This window comes from Solanum lycopersicum, chromosome 5 (assembly GCF_036512215.1).
Source record: "Solanum lycopersicum chromosome 5, SLM_r2.1".
NCBI lineage: Eukaryota > Viridiplantae > Streptophyta > Magnoliopsida > Solanales > Solanaceae > Solanum > Solanum lycopersicum.
Genome location: NC_090804.1, coordinates 11,304,090 through 11,320,427, shown reverse-complemented (window position 1 = coordinate 11,320,427; position 16,338 = coordinate 11,304,090). Strand labels below are relative to the sequence as shown.

Sequence of the window (16,338 nt, the reverse complement as noted above, 5' to 3'; positions counted from 1 at the left end):
TTGCAACTTTGGTGGATGTAGCTTGGGTTATTCTGCCACCGGCATGCTACTCTATGAAAGAGATCATATTTTGCTAGAATTTTTTATGCTTTCAACTATGATTTTTACATGTTTCTTAACAAAGCTAATTACCCTACTCTTCATGTCCCAAACAAGTGGAAAGATCTTAACAGCCTATGTTGGTAAAATGGTTTTGATCGGAGGCTAAGCTTGTGAAGGTCAACATTGATGGTAGGAAAGAGAATCGAGTGATTTAGAATAAAGGGTAACTTATAGTAACTTCATTAGTTTAGGAGTTAAGTAGTTACTTAGATACATACTAGTTTACAATATTATAAATTTTATATGACATTGATGCGTCCAAATATGTTCAGATGCATATATATCACGATACATGAGGTAAAATTAGCAGTAATTTGTTAGATTATATACAAGTATGAATTGCATGTATCTAGGATATATAGTCAAGCCTTAATTGTCTCTCATGCTTTCCTCACATCTTGATCGTCACTCTCCACTGTATCTTGTATCCTACGAGACATGTGAAGATCTAGTGTAATTCACATGTATCTGGGATTTATAGAAAAATATTGTTGCCTGATATATCTTACTTTGAAATATAGTATGAAGTTATTAATTAATCATATAAATATTAGTATATCAAAATATAGAGAACTAGTAAATATGATAAACAAATTTTGTAGTTTGGTAGTTTTTCCTAGAATAAAGGAGTAGTTAGGGAGAATTAAGTCTTTATGGCTCTATTTTAGGCTATTTTAATGAGTAATGTATCTCAATACATTTAACTCTAAATTTGGTACATGATAAATAAAAAGGTGGTATAATAAATAATTATTTGAAAGTATAGATTGGATTAGTAGATATGGTATGAATATAGGAGAAACTACTTAATTACACAAACGCTATTGCCTTATTTACTAATTCTTTCTATAATTTCAAATAATTACATTTTAATCTCACTAAAATAATTTAATAGAAGTTTTCAAGTTAGATAGATACATGCGTAGATATACATTATATAAATGTATCTTGTTTGATTCACGTGTATTTGAGATGTCGATATTTAAACATGATACGAGATTTGCGAGTGAAACGAAAGGAAGCATGCAAAAATTTTCTACGTATCTCATATAAATGTGTATCTAGTTGGATACAATATAGCTAGAACAAATTATACCTAATTTTAATCTCATATATCCCAAGATATATGTATCTGAAAGAATATTTGGAACACATCAAAATTTGATAAAGTACATAATTTGCAAACTAGTATATCTCGGTAACAACCCTCAAAATGAAATAGGGTAACTAGAGACTATCATGTGTTTAAAGAGTTATTAAGTAGTTAATAATGTGTTAAACTGATAGATAATGTCTTAAGGGGTAAGTTCTAAAGAGTTTGGAAGTTGTACGTCAAAGAACGTCCAAGACGTTTGGAAGTTAGTTTTGTATGTGCTAGTGTGCTTTTGAATGTTTTATGTGTTGTTTGGTATTCAAAATGATAGGGGAGGTACCTAAGACTTTGATGAGCATGTTTAGGGTAGAAACATCCGGATACGACTCCTCAGTGACCATCCTACGGGTCCTTAAGAAGGAATCGAACCTTGGCAAGAAAACTGCAAAAGACTGCCAAAAATGACCCCTTATCGACGCTTCTTAAGTCAATCCACGCCCCGTCGTTTGGGGACGTAGATCCACACATAGTTGTGGGAGCTTATCCCCCAGAAGTTGACTCTCTAAACCAAACAACGCCCAGCAGGACGGGGCGTCATTCAAACAACGGTCAGTAACTTGGATTCATCATTTGGAGCCTGCAACACTGCCAACAATTTCTACCAGCTTAGGAAAATTCACCACACGTCCTAATTAACTAGTGATCGGTTTTTTTAGGAATTTTTAGATATTTTAAGTTAGTTTATACCCCTAAGGCCTAAGATAGACTTCACTTTTCAAAATCAAAACCCCTCTCCCAAGAAAAACTCTCTTAAGACTTCATTGAAGCTTGAACTCGAAGAAGAGCTAGGATTGAAGATTTTGAGTGCTTTATTCACTAAATCTCTTGGGTTTACTGCTATTAAGGTATGGTAGTTCATCCTTTATTATTCTCTCATTCAAGGAGACAATCCAAAGGTTTTCCAAAAAGGTTTCAAAATCCTAAATTCTTGTATTTTGAATTCTAAGCACGGATGTTTACATGAAAAGGTTTTAATGGATGGATTATGATGTTTTCAATATAAAGTGATGGTTTTATAATCAAAAACTCAATGGACCCATGAATATGCAATTTTTTTAAAATTGGGGTTATGAAATGGGTTTAATGTCTATGATTAGAAAATGTTATAGTTGTGTTTTTCTTTTGTCGTATTGTGATTATCTACTGTCATTTATGACTTATTATGATAATTTATTTGAGAATTAAGAAAAGGTGATCAAATTTTGGATGAAGGGTAAGTTGATCAATGTTGTTTAGTTCTTATTGAATTGATCTTGAGTGGTATGGTCCACTTATGGTGGCGCTGTTTACTTGATGTATATGATTATATATGTGAATTATGATTATGGCCTTGAAGGCATTGAATGTGAAGTAAAGTGATGTTATGATGATGCATGAGATGTCTTATGCAGTTGAGAATATGTGTCTTGAAGATATTATGTATAAATGAAGTATAATATGAATGTGAAGCATGATAGTGTGTGAATTATGATTAATATACTATGATTATGTTTAAAAGTCAATGTTATGAATAAGGTGGTTATGTGAAGAGTGTTCTCACATATACTCACACGCACACACTTTGAATGAATTAATGAAGTTTATGATTAAAATGGGAGATTCTAGTGTAGACACTATTCGTGAGCAGAGATGAAGTGTCTAGTATCAACCCTACTATTCCTAAGAACTCTAGTGAATGAAAAAGGGGGATTTTGGGTGGACACTCTTCGTGAGTTGTGATGAAGTGTTCAGTAGCAACCTCACTATTCCCAAGAGCTTTTCAAAGAATGGTTGGAAGTTGGATACTCTTCGTGAGTTGAGATGTAGTATCAAAAAGTAACTCTAAATATGAGTGCTCTTCGTGAGTTGAGATGTAGTACTTAATAGAAATCTCTTAACCTACAATTAATGAATGTAATGAATGTCTAAGACTCAGTGGGGGAGTTATGATTAGCACCGAGAGGATTTGAAGAAGGGGTGGATACTCTTTGTGAGTAGAGATGTCGTATCCAATGTACCTCTAGAGATGAGTACTCTACGTGAGTTGAGATGTAATACTTATAAGCAATCTCTTTATTCCTTAATTATGCGCCTGCATATGTTTATCTGTTGGAGATCCAAGTAAAGGCTAAGAGAATGACCCTAATTTAGGCAAGTGAGGAACCCTCATGCGGTAGGGATTAATATTAGGATTTCATGTATAGCTCTCATGGTCTATGTCGGTTAAAGCTAGCCCCCACAAACTAATGTAATGAACTAAGTCTTCTTAAGGGTGTACTACTTAGGGTAGGTGGTGGAATGAGACGCTATCTATCCTTCGAACAAGTAGACATTTGGAGGAAGTCTTGGTGTGTCCTTATATGAAAATGTATTAATGCTTTACTATATAATGTTGATGAGGTAAATTGATTTTATGTCTAATGTTAATGAAGCATGTCGGTCTTATGTCTAAAAGTGATGAAAAATATGTAAATGATGAATGTGATGTGTCTAGTCTATGGTGATTCTCAAGGAACACTAAGGAGGGAGTAGTAGTATGGAATGGTACTTGCACATTGCACTAAGTTACACTTGGGGGTTGTCTTGGAGGATGATCTTTACGTGAAGTTCCTAAAGACATGTATTTTTCCTCTAGTATTATTAGTAATGAGTGTTGACATGTTGAATCGAAATGGAGCATGCTTATCTTTGGAAGTCTTAAGGATCACTTAGGTGTGTAATGAAGAGGTTGTACGGGCGGTCACTTCATGTCTTACCTAGGTGAGTCTCAGGATAACTTTGGATAGGAAGGTCTAATGATAAAATGGATTACGTGATGAATGTGATTAAATGTTGAGGTTAAGGAAGTTTTACTTGTATATGAAATGATGCTTTGTAAACTTGATCCATGAAGGTTTTACTAAAATAGCATGAAAAGTATGTTCCAACTAAAATGTCATTTTTAGCATGTTTTTGCATATGACCATACTAAGTACAATGTTTGTACTAACTTCATATTCTTTTATATTTCTATAAATATAGGTGGAAGGCAAGTGAATGTTCTTAGAAGGTGAAGCTTGGAAAGTTGATTCTCTTAAGATTTGTATGTCCCATATGTTTGAGGACATGAACTATGTTTCTTTTAGTTTCTTTCTTTTAAGACATTGTTTAAGTCTTATTATGTTTCTTTCAATATAATAGGTCATGATCCTATAATATTAAGACGTGTCTAAGATGGCTTGTGATGATAAGACTTGTTCCTTAGTTTTTATAAAAGAGTTTCTTATTAGTTATGTTGTGAAAAGTTTTAATTCCACACTTCCTTTCGTACTTATGTAATGAATGATAATTAAGAGTCTTGTAGAAGACCTCCAAAAGGTCAAGTACACCGTGTAACTTCTAGGGGATACTCCCCGATCATCACAATCTCTAAGTAATTAACTCATAAACTGATAAAAAATCATAATTTACCTTTATTATCTCTAATTAGGTATTTGCCCTTTTTGTATATATTAGGAACTTGTCATAACATAATATCATGGGCTGGGCTGAAGTCTGTATACTGGATGAGGTACATAGGCCCAAAAGCCCAATAAATTCTGACGTGTTAAAATTTAGCCAATGATTTGCTGACAGGTAAGCATAGCGACGTGGTTAAACACCCCTTGTCCAATTAATGGAAGGAGTGTGACGCGTTTTTCTTGTGCCTCTCGTCCTCGATATCTTCGCCACCTATAAATCTTTCAAAAACAGTTGAAATTCAATCATCAATAAGACAAAATAAAATTGGGGCAAAGGGAAGGAGGAACAACTTTTAGCTGAAATATAATTCTCTCTGCAATTTTTCTGTTCTCATATATCGGCGGCCACCACATTTTCCTTTTAAAATGGTAAAATCTCTCTTCTGCTTTGTTTTTTATTGTTAATTTTGCTTCTGGCTTATTGTTCGGATTCATAATTATCCAGATCTATGATCGTGTGATTGTTCTGATGATTTATCATTATATTTGGATATTTTTTCTTATTTTTGTAAGTTTTAATAGGTAATTGGCCACGGATAACTGTTTTTTTTTAAATTAAAATTGCATTAACGGTTGATGTTCCTATCTCATTATTTTGATTAATTTTTGTCATTCGCATGATTGATCTGTTGATTTCTTAACCTTATAATAATTTTTAATTTTGTTTAATTGCTCTGATCCAGATACGAGTTGATGTTCGTTTCGGTAAAATTCTTAAAAATAATCATTTAGATCTTAGTTTGAATCATAAATATTCAGATCTAGTCTAGTAATTGGATTTGTTTTGTTCCGTTTAAAGCTGCTAATAGATCTGAATGAATTAGATTTGTAATAGAGTCTTAACATTGTTCAACTCGTAAAATATTTTTTCCCAAACATTCACGGCTACGTTTCTTCTCTCTGCAAAAAAAAATTCAAACATTTAGCCCTTATAAAATTTAAATTCTTAATCTGTATGTTTACAGTTATCAAAAAAGTATTTCAGAAGGATGAATGCATATGCAATTTCAATTTTCTTTAAGGGTAAAATTAATGCAAATGCAACAATTCTTCAAGAAAAATCAGTTTTCACCATTAAGCTGTCATGCTATCTTGTTACATTAATTTTATATTGATTCAGATTTCTCAAAATATTTGTTCAAATATGAAACATTCATTCAAAAAAAAAATGAAATATTTCATTCTATTTTTCTGATATAAGATTTTTTATAATATCTTATGAATATAATGTTTAATATTATTTTTATTTTAATTTTGTATTATGTTCAAATGGATAAATTATGCACATTTAGATATTGAAAACATGTTATCTTAGTCATCTAGAGACTTCATGATATTCATAGTATTTTGATTTGGATGTTGTTAATCTTAATGCACATCATTTTAATATTCACACGTATATTCGGACTCCTAAGAACCAATCCTAATGAAAACAAACAATGCCCAGGTCTTGTTTAATAAACTCTACATTACATGTAGTTTCTTTGGAATTCTTATGGATTATTCAGTGTGAATTCCATTTCACCTTTAAATTATCATGTTCATCCTTATTCAACATGGAGTATGCTTGTTCATCTCTTATCTTAAATCAGTAATTGTGATGGAAATATAACTGCACAGTAAATCAATCATCTTTTGGGACAATATCCAATGATCTTTTTGGACAATATCCAATGATCAATTGATAAGGATAATTTTTCTTCTTGTCATCTAATTTAATTGGTTAACTTTGGAATCAGGTATACCTGTAGACTAAAAGACAATTAGTGCTTAGATTTTCCAATTTACTTTTAGATTTTGCATAGCATCAGAAGTGTTTTTGATTTTGGATTATTTGGGGAGAACTTCTCCCAGTGGGCAACATTATATATTCTTTTGCAGTAATTCCAATAAAGTAATAGTTCCTGCTTTTAGCAAGGATTCCCTTAATTTATCAGAAAGAGGTGTACACTATGGTGGTTTAGTCTTAGCATCCAGGTTATTTGGATAGTTAACTAAGCATTGGGAGTATATAAAACGCTAAATGAAGTTGCAATAGACAACATTGATTTAGGACTAGAATGGGTTGTCATAGCTATTTTACAGCTAAAGAAAGGTTCCCCTCTGCTAAACCAAAGGGGTAATCTAAACTAGTGCATATTTGCAATATGGATGTATATGATGTTGAATACAAGATTTTGTTGTGAATCATTCTTTTTTGTTGCATTTGACCAGACTACATCAAGGCGTCTTGCTGATAGGAAGGTGGAGAGGTTTGAGAAAAATATTACCAAGCGAGGAGCTGTTCCTGAAACTACTGCAAAGAAGGGAAGCCAGTATCCAGTTGGCCCTATCTTGCTTGGATTCTTCGTCTTTGTTGTCATTGGCTCATGTAAGATCTTTGTACATCTTTTTGTCTCCAATTTTTTGCCTCTTGATATCCGAGGCATTTAACTAGAAGTATCTAAACTCTCGTTATCAATATATATTCCCACCATTATAGGATCTTAACCAGGTTATATGCATAAATATTTAACAATGTATATCAGCTGCTAGCAGTGCATTAGATAACCTAGCTTTCTTCTTTCGGGAAATAACTTTTTGTGTTGATCCTTGAGAGATTATTGCTTTCTTTTCTCATTCCTTTACACATTTTTTTCATGTTACCTGAGGATCCACATGAATATTTCTTTGCTTTACTGTTTTTGCTATTTTTGGTTGAAATAATTCTTTGTTCTCCGCTTGCAGCTTTGTTCCAGATAATAAGGACAGCAACCAGCGGGGGTATGGCTTAATCTTGCAAAGTTATACGAGTAGTGGCGCCTGCGTTGTTGTAGTTTTGTTTTCCTCAAAGTTTAGCTCAATGTAGAAATGAAAAAAAAAAAACTTTTGTAGTAATGTGTTTTTTTAATTTGTGAGACTCAAAATATAAATTTTCTCGTCTCATTATGTGGTTAATGTTTGTGTTCTCCATCATTCTTCCTACCCATTTTTGGAGTATTCCTTTATATTTCTGGTTTAAACATTTCATAAAATCCTTTTTACTGGAAGAACTGTGTCTATCAAATGGGAAGATATTTGGAACGAACTGCTGCACATATCTAATTATTTTAGAAGAAAAAATTAATTAGTGTATTAGCTTGTGGCAAAGCTACTTAACCACTTAAATAAGTTTTACTAGGGGATATTTCAATTACGTTTATTAATTAACGTAAATGGAAACAAAAAAAGAAGGAAAAGATCATCGGTGACTTGTCTAACTGGAGTTGATTATTGGTAACTAGAGAATAGCAATTTTGTATATGAACTTGTACATTTTGGAGTGTCAGCTATCAATATGAGAAAAGCATACATATATTTTGGGAATAATATTAGAGGATTGGAGTTGAATCGGCTCGTCATTTTGATGACTTGTGCAATATTCGTAGCCCGATGTAATAACTCATGCATAGTAAAATGTCATTAGTGTCAAATGAATAATGACTTATGCAATATTCGTAGTTTCTCATATAATTGCAGCACTAGAGCCCGATGTAATAACTCATGCATAGTAAAATGTCATTAGTGGCAAATGAATGGATTGAGTTGAATTTAAATATGTTAAATTGGGTTGAGATAATAAATTAACAAGTTATTGGCAATGACTTGAGCTGAAATGCTAACTCTTATAATTCAACCTTTTTAAAAACAAAATAAAAAATTGAGGCATGTAAGCCTCTTTTATTAGAAACACAAAAGTATAATATGTATGCATCAAAAAAAAAGAGGAAAGGCTATATTGTCTATTTGTTCTTTTATTATAAAATTCTAATATTTAATTAGAAAAACTGTTTTCTTTATCATGATAGCATATATAATAGCATATATCAAATAAATATGTTTGACAAAATATATATCACAAGTCAATTTAAATTCAATTCGTAATGAATTAAAATTATTGGACTGAAACGAATTGAACTACTCCATGAATAAGCGGGTCTAACTTTAACATATTGGACAGATTGAAGGGGTTGAGTTCTATTTTTGTCTCTCCTATATTATGTAAAAAAGCTGGATTGATTTAAGTAAGTTATAAAAAGACAGATGCTCCATAATAGAACCCAATAAACTCCCTTGAAAGTTTTAAAGCTGGCTGAATGTTAAATAGTAGGTAGAGCATTGTAGATTAGTCTCCTCATGAATCAAAAGCTCAAAAACTAGTAGTAGATGTTTATACAAGAGAGAGTGGCAATAAATTCACACATAGTTTTTCTTCTTATATCAGCACAGAAGACTGGGCTGCAAATGATAATTGGAAAAGCTAGTATAGTGCCCTGCTGGGACTACAACTTTACTGGGCAGTCCAAATCAAGCCACAGCTGTTAGACAGGGATGAAAAGCAGTCCCACATGCGATCCATTGCCTCTTTTTCCCACGTGGCAAAACGCAACCAGGGACCTTCATCCATTCTCTGCTTGAGAAATCATATGTAACTAGACGGTTCATTTGTCTTGATCTTAGCGATAGCATGAGCAAACCTTTGTTACCCAAGCAAGTCATTCGAACGTGCTTTCCATAAAACTCCAAGCACCATATGTTTGGCATTCTGTCAACCTCCTTCCACAAAAGAGTCATCTTTTGCAGCTCCCATATGCACACGCAAGTGGCTGCGTTCTTTGACAGCAGACCCACAAGCATTATGCGCCCCCCACATTCTGCTAGTGTATGATCACTCAAATGTAGAGGGGCAGGGATAATGAACTGTTTCCAAACCCCAGAAACCATGTCATAGGACACGATCCCATCAGGGTCCGAGCGCATGAAGTAAAGTTTACTACCGATGGACACTGTCTGCGACTTGAAGTTGAGTGCCAGAGGGAGCTTAATATTCGACGTCATGGTTCCTGGACGAGCCCAAGAGTTATTTCTGGAGTCGTAAACTTCAAACTCTCCATCGCAACCAACCCAAAGGATATTGTATCCCTCACCGGCTGATTTCCCACACAATGTCATACCTACTGCCACACGGGACCACACTTTAACTGATCTGGCTGGTAGCTCTTTGAAAGACCTAGTGAGAGGGTTGCATACGTAGAAGCTCCTATGTCCAATATCAAGGAAACAGACAAGACCTCCTGCAGAAGCAACTGGCAAGACTATCAACTTGGTTGGCAGTGCAGGTATAGTAGGATGATGCCATTTCTTCAATGTTGGGTCATACATGGCTCCAGTATTCACGTTTTCATGAGTAATGGTGTAGAACCATGGTTGTGGTTGACGAACTTGGGCACACTCTTCAGAAAAACTTTGGGACGTCAGCATTGAGTTCCATTTTCGGCAAACTAATCTGAAGCGGAAAAAAGTGGCAACTGGTAGTCTTGCAACAACAGCTTCAAATAGGTCTTCAGGAAATTCTTTCCAAATTTGCTGATCCAAATTCTCGATGGAGCATGAAGTTCCAGTCACTTTTCCCTGATTTCTCTCCTTCCGGGCTTTCTTCTTTGGTGGAGGCTTTCCTGGTTCCAACATCTTGAGATTTTCAGATTTTCCAGCAGTCATGATGATATTGTAGCAACTGTCTTCGGCAGAATTTTCATCAAGATTCAGAAAATAACATCTGCACAAATGCAAAACTGGTTAATTTACATATTTCTTGCCAAAGCCAAAAGGTTTCAAAAATTGCATTATGCAGTGAATCATGAAACCAATATCTTATATGAGAAACTGAAAAAAGACTGAACACCCCTGCAAGTTAACCTTCAAGGTAATTAAAAATTCGGGGATACCCGTGGATTTAAATACCTAGTTTTTTTCATTTTTTTTGCTTTAACGTGTAATTTTATCATTATTCATTCATACAACAACAACACACCCAGTGAAATCCCACAAACAGTGCCTGGGTGAAAGTAGAATATACACCGACCTTACCACTACCTTGTTGAAGTAGGGAGGCCATTTGCGAGAGACCTTCATCTCAACGCCAGCAAATCCAGGTAAAAAAGAGACAATAAAAAGAATAGAGCAAGTAACAACAAAATAGTGTGATAATGGAAAAACACTAAACAACATACTAGGATAGATTATTATAAACATTATTCAACACCGAGAATTATTAAAAACAAGAACTACAACATTACAACTAGTACAATGACAATGACAAACGCCAACCACCACAAGCAAGACAAGACTACACTACCTACTACTTCATCAAAAAAACACTACACTACCTACTAACCTTCTACCCTAATATGTCTCCCCCACGCCTTCCTTATCTAAGGTCATGTCCTCGGTAACCTGAAGTTGGGTCATATCTTATCTTATCACCTCTCTCCAATTCGTCTTTAGCCTACCTTTGCCTCTCCTGATACCCTGTATATAACCAACCTCATCTACCTTCTCGTTGGTGCATCTACACATCTCTTCACATATCCAATCATCTCACTCTCACTTCATCTTGTCCACAACAGAGACCACTCCCACCTTATTACGAATATACTCATTTCTAATCTTATTGATCCTAGTGTGACCACACATCCACCTCAACATCTTCATCTACCCCATATGCATCTTCCGTACATAGGAGTTTTTGACAAGTCGACGCTCTGCTCAATACAACAAAGTCGGTCTGACTACCACTCTATAGAACTTATCTTTGAGTTCCGGTGGTATCTTTTTATCACACAAGACTTCAGTGGCGAGCCTCCACTTCATTCACCACACCAATACAATGAGTGATATCATCGTCGATGTCTCCAGTTCCCTAGATTATAGTTTATCAACCCAAAATACTTAAATTTGTCGCTCTTGGGGATGCTTCGTGTTTCAAGCCTGACTTCCACGCCTACCTACTCCTAATTATTCATTCATAAAGTAATATGTTGAAAAAAAAAGCTTTAAATTGGGTGGGTGATCCTCCTACTGAATAGACCGTAGCCAAACCTGATACAAGTGAACACATAAAGAATGGGCGCTTGTGAGGAATCATGTCAAAGGAACCCGGCAAAATGACCTGTGACGACGGACAGGTATTGTAGCACTTCATCAGCCCAATCCAAAATGCTCAGGTAATTGAGAAGATTCCAGATTAGGTAAATATAGGTGATGCGCCTAAACTAACCTTTGTAAAGCTAGTGAGAAGGTTTTATTTTTGCAAATTTGCTTAAATTACTAAGTTCTATTATAGTATTATTACAAGCTTATCTAACTTATAAGATAACCATCAAGTCTAAGAGAACATTGAACATGGAGAACTTTCACATGAAATTGATCTGTTTTACTCATGTTTCACCTTTACTGTCAGTTTGACTGCAACACAAATTAATATAGAGGCTTCATTTTAACCAGACCTGTGTAACCAATATCCTCAGCTTTAATGGTTCTAGAGAACGATGTGCCAAAAAAGCATTTACTCTTGAGAGTAAGAGTTAGCAGAACCAGTAACTTGGAAATTAAATCATACAGAAATAATCATACTACTGAAAGCAGCATTTCCCTAATGACTCTTCTACGCAACAGGGAACATAACTACTAGTCTTAACATGTGTTTATTCCACCTAATTCACTCACCAAAGCACAACGTAGTTAACAGATGCATCTGCAAACTCTATGCACCTTCATTTCTGGTTATTCTAGACCACACTTGCTGATGTTCACTAATAGGAGAAGAAAAAAATGTTAAAATGCAGAGAATTCAGTCACGAAGATGCTAGAAACCTGCACCCTAGGGTGTGTTGAAAACCATGAGAGGCGCCGGTCTAAATCCTGGTAGATATAAAGACACTAAGGTTTGGTGGAAAGAGTAACCCAGTACCTGTGCTTGAGAGAGGAAGAAGGGCCTGATGGAATAGCTGAGGTGTGCTTAAACTGGACCGGACACCACTTTTATAAATGACAAAAATAAAAGTAGAGATGCTGGAAACCTTAATATAGTGTTAACGCCACAAAAGCAGGCAACCATCTCCAACCAACAAGACAAGTATCAGCCAGATATAAGCTCCAATAATTTTAAGAGGGTAAAGTTTCTACATTTAGTTGAAAAATGAATTTTCAACTTCAATCCTACTAATCATCACCATTTTATTGAGTACAACTTTAGACTCAATGTGCTTTGTTTAAAAGACTTCTGTGTATTCCCATAAGACTACTTTGCAATGAGAATGCAAAAAGCTCAAATGGTAGAACCATAAATGACTTTAAAATAGAGGGAAAGTAAGTTGTTAATAGTACCTTTTGATAATTTTAATACACCAGGGTACATTTGTTTGAGATATGGTCTTTAACAGGCGATTCAGCATGTAAATAGGGAACTCTCTGACACATTATGTCATTTTAAAAACACAAGAGAAATTAAATAGATCCATATAGTGTTCCACATTTGAAAGGATTTACACAACCAAACAGGTTTTAGTGATCATAATTATAAAATAGAAAAAAAAATCCTCATAGAGGAACTTATATCTCATTCCTACATTAGCATCCTAGAAGGTGTTAAAATTTATTTCGTTCTCACCAAATGATAGGCTCGAAGAAAGTAAACATAAATATCTTTGGCTAGATTGCAAAGACTCTTTCTTAGCAAGATATTTGAAACTCAGGAAAGTAGTTCTCAAACTTGTCATGCTGCAAAACAAAGAGATGGGGTTTGTGCAGTTCAAAAACACAACAATATAAATGTTCTTTCTCTGGTGTGGACTGCGCAAACAATCTCTAAAGGACACTTGAACCAAGTTCCTTTGCTAATCTATATTGTTTCCAACTGCTAACATTTGAGATACCAACTAGCTTTGTGTAAGAGACCATCGCTTCACCCCCAGTGGTTACCTATCTACCAGTTGTTTCAATACAAAAAGTTAAGTCTGGCTGGATTTCATAGAATCCTTCTCGAAAACTCAGACATCCATCAGGAAGAATGTCATTAAATATTTATCCTATACAATACAGAGCACAACATTACAAATGAAGCAACATATTAATCGTTTGGAACAACACATTTACCATTTTTGGATTGGGAACAACAACTTTTGACATGATCATTCTACAAACAAGAAAATACGAGATCGAGTTTAAGCTCTAGCATTGGGAATGATCCTAAAATTATCCTAGTAAGTGAATGCACAAACTGCACCAATAGACTTGGTTATCATGATTACAGGTGATCAGAATATATTAGCCCTTGGAATATAAACAAGAAGTATGAGATAATTTCATTGACTATAGAAATGCAAGACCTAAACTTTACAAATTTGATAGTTAAGATAGTGCTAAGAAACATCTAGTGAACATAAAAAACAAAAACAATACAATCACCCAATTCGATCCAGGGAGAAAACGCAACACACCCACAAAGAACAAATACACCCAAACCCTTAGAATAATCATAAAGTTAAAAACTTTACACAAAAAAAGCACATTTCAGAAAGTAGAAAATTTCATATCGAACAAAATAGACCCAAAATCAGGAGAAAACCCATTTGGGTAAATAAGAAAAGAAATAGAAAAAAAACCTTGGTAGGTGTACAAGTGGTGGCGTTTGAAGATGAAAAGAGATGTTAGGAGGAACAGCAAGAAGCGATGATGAAGATGGAGATGAAGATTGAAGTTCTAAGAGTTGTTTAACTTGTCCAATGAGTTGCCTCAGCATGGCCAACACTTCCATGCCCTTCTGGGTCAGGCCCTATTACATTCTTCTTCTTCTTCTCTTCTCAAAGGAAAAATCCCTTTGAGGGGTTTGTTTGTTCGTGCGATACTTATTACCCACTCCTTTATTTACACATCACATAGGTCCCTTTGATCATGAGTAGTATTGACCGTGTACGCAACTTTTCCCCCTTTATAATCATATATATAATCTTTATTCCCAACATTTTTACCAATATAACCCTTCTCTATTTCCATTATGTCACATTAATTAAAGGACAAAAATATTCTTAAAGTATCAGAAAATTATTCTCCGTCATATTTTTAAGATATTAGTGCTTCTGTTGTCTAAAAGTTAAGTGTACATCATTTATATTAATAACAGATATACATGTATCATAATTTTATCTATAGATTTGATTTTTATTAAATATCGAAATAAGATTTAGACATGTGTCTCTATTTAGTCTTCTGTTAGAGTGAGTGACATATATGCTTTAGTTTTTGGACGGTTGAAGCATTAATATCCCCAAAAATATAACGAAGGATATCTATACACCATTTACGATAGTTTGAGATATTTTATCTTTTTTCCGTTAATTAAATATTTCAATAATCATGAGCTTAGATCTTAATAGGATTTGGGTTACCATTAGCTATTTCTACTCTGTAATCTTAATCTATTACTTTTATACTGATTAATTGATTTTATCTTTCTAGCCAACTTGCTGATATATTATAATTCGAAGAAGGGTCTAAAATATTTATAAGTATTTGAATAGGTACAAAATTATTCTCACATTTTTAGTCTTTAAAATACTCTTGTCATCCAATTTTTGGCTCAAAGATACTCTTATGTTTAATGAATCATATTCATAAGATGCATAAAGGGAAATATTGTACCAAATACCACTGTTTAAGAACATTTTAGGCTCTCTTCCATTGAAATAATTTGAGATTACTTCATATATAAACTCATATGATTGAATTTATTTTGAATTTCATAATAAAATAAAATTAAAAAAGAGGTTAGACATACTCTCTACATCCCCCCCCCCCCCCCCCCCCCTCCAAACCCCAACTTCTTATCTCGTTCATCAACTTTTTAACAACTCAATAAAAGATGAGTTGATTAAGTAAATATGTACAAATATTACATTTTTTTTTGTGTGTACTGAAAATTCAAAATAAAAAAATAAAAGAAAATATTCCTCTTTATCTCCAACCTCATCCCACCATAGAAATAATACAAATTAAAAGAATATGTAAATATGTGAATTCAATTCAAATTTGAGTTCCAAATATCTTAATTAAAAATAAGAGATTTAAAAAAAAAATAGAAGACAAATGAACTAAACATTTGGATAGTTGATAGATGATATCATATTAATAAAATTAATATTTTTTTTAGATGGACAATCAGTCGAGATGAGTATGGATTTTAATTGGATCCTCATTTATGACTTAGGTTCCGTTATAATAAATTTGGGGTTGATTAAAAATAGATCAATTAGAAGATATTATGAAATTTTTCAATATTTTTGTTATACGTGGTTTTATAAAAAAGAACAAAATTTTAAAAATATGATTTTTATTATTTATTTGAGTAAAGTTTAAATTTGTACCAATCACATTAAGAAACTTAATAAATAAATATTTAATAATTTTACTTGAAGCGATCTATTAAAATTGAGCGCAAATATAAGTGAAAGGTTTACTATCAAGAGTATTTTGGAGTCAAAAGATGGATGGCAATACTATTTTAAAATCAAAAAAATGAATGGAGGTAATTGTGTATAAATTCAAATATTTAAGGGACATTTTAAGCCTTCTACGCATTATAATTAAAAAAATTATATGTAATCATCGAACTCGAGTTAAAGGAACAACAAATTGATCCATAAGAATGAAATGCTTTTCTTTAACTACCCTTAATACTTATAATAAAATCCTATACGTACGTATATTTCTTTTACATTATTTAGTGATGCATTAAACAGCCTTGTTTTA

At 33.5% G+C, this 16,338-nt stretch overlaps 2 protein-coding genes across 2 annotated transcripts; one reads left to right on the top strand and one right to left on the bottom strand.

Moving 5' to 3' along the window:
- Positions 1 to 4,855: 4,855 nt before the first annotated feature.
- LOC101246823 (uncharacterized) lies at positions 4,856 to 7,671 on the top strand. The gene is made up of 3 exons (XM_004239175.5): positions 4,856 to 5,103; positions 6,949 to 7,105; positions 7,462 to 7,671. Exons 1-3 carry the CDS (start codon positions 5,101 to 5,103, stop codon positions 7,506 to 7,508), a joined length of 207 nt encoding a protein of 68 aa, XP_004239223.1. The 5' UTR covers positions 4,856 to 5,100; the 3' UTR covers positions 7,509 to 7,671.
- Positions 7,672 to 8,804: 1,133 nt separating this feature from the next.
- Positions 8,805 to 14,511, bottom strand: LOC101246347 (F-box only protein 6). Its single transcript, XM_004239170.5, has 2 exons — positions 14,196 to 14,511; positions 8,805 to 10,309 (listed from the first exon to the last, which is right to left on the bottom strand). Exons 1-2 carry the CDS (start codon positions 14,345 to 14,347, stop codon positions 9,061 to 9,063), a joined length of 1,401 nt encoding a protein of 466 aa, XP_004239218.2. The 5' UTR covers positions 14,348 to 14,511; the 3' UTR covers positions 8,805 to 9,060.
- Positions 14,512 to 16,338: the final 1,827 nt, after the last annotated feature.

Excerpts from the sequence above, each read along its gene's own strand:
- LOC101246823 (XM_004239175.5), top strand. Across the intron at positions 7,106-7,461 it reads CTTTGTTGTCATTGGCTCAT|CTTTGTTCCAGATAATAAGG; the intron begins GTAAGATCTTTG and ends CTCCGCTTGCAG.
- LOC101246347 (XM_004239170.5), bottom strand. The coding sequence starts at position 14,347 with ATGGAAGTGTTGGCCATGCTGAGGCAACTCATTGGACAAGTTAAACAA. Across the intron at positions 10,310-14,195 it reads CCACTTGTACACCTACCAAG|ATGTTATTTTCTGAATCTTG; the intron begins GTTTTTTTTCTA and ends GCATTTGTGCAG.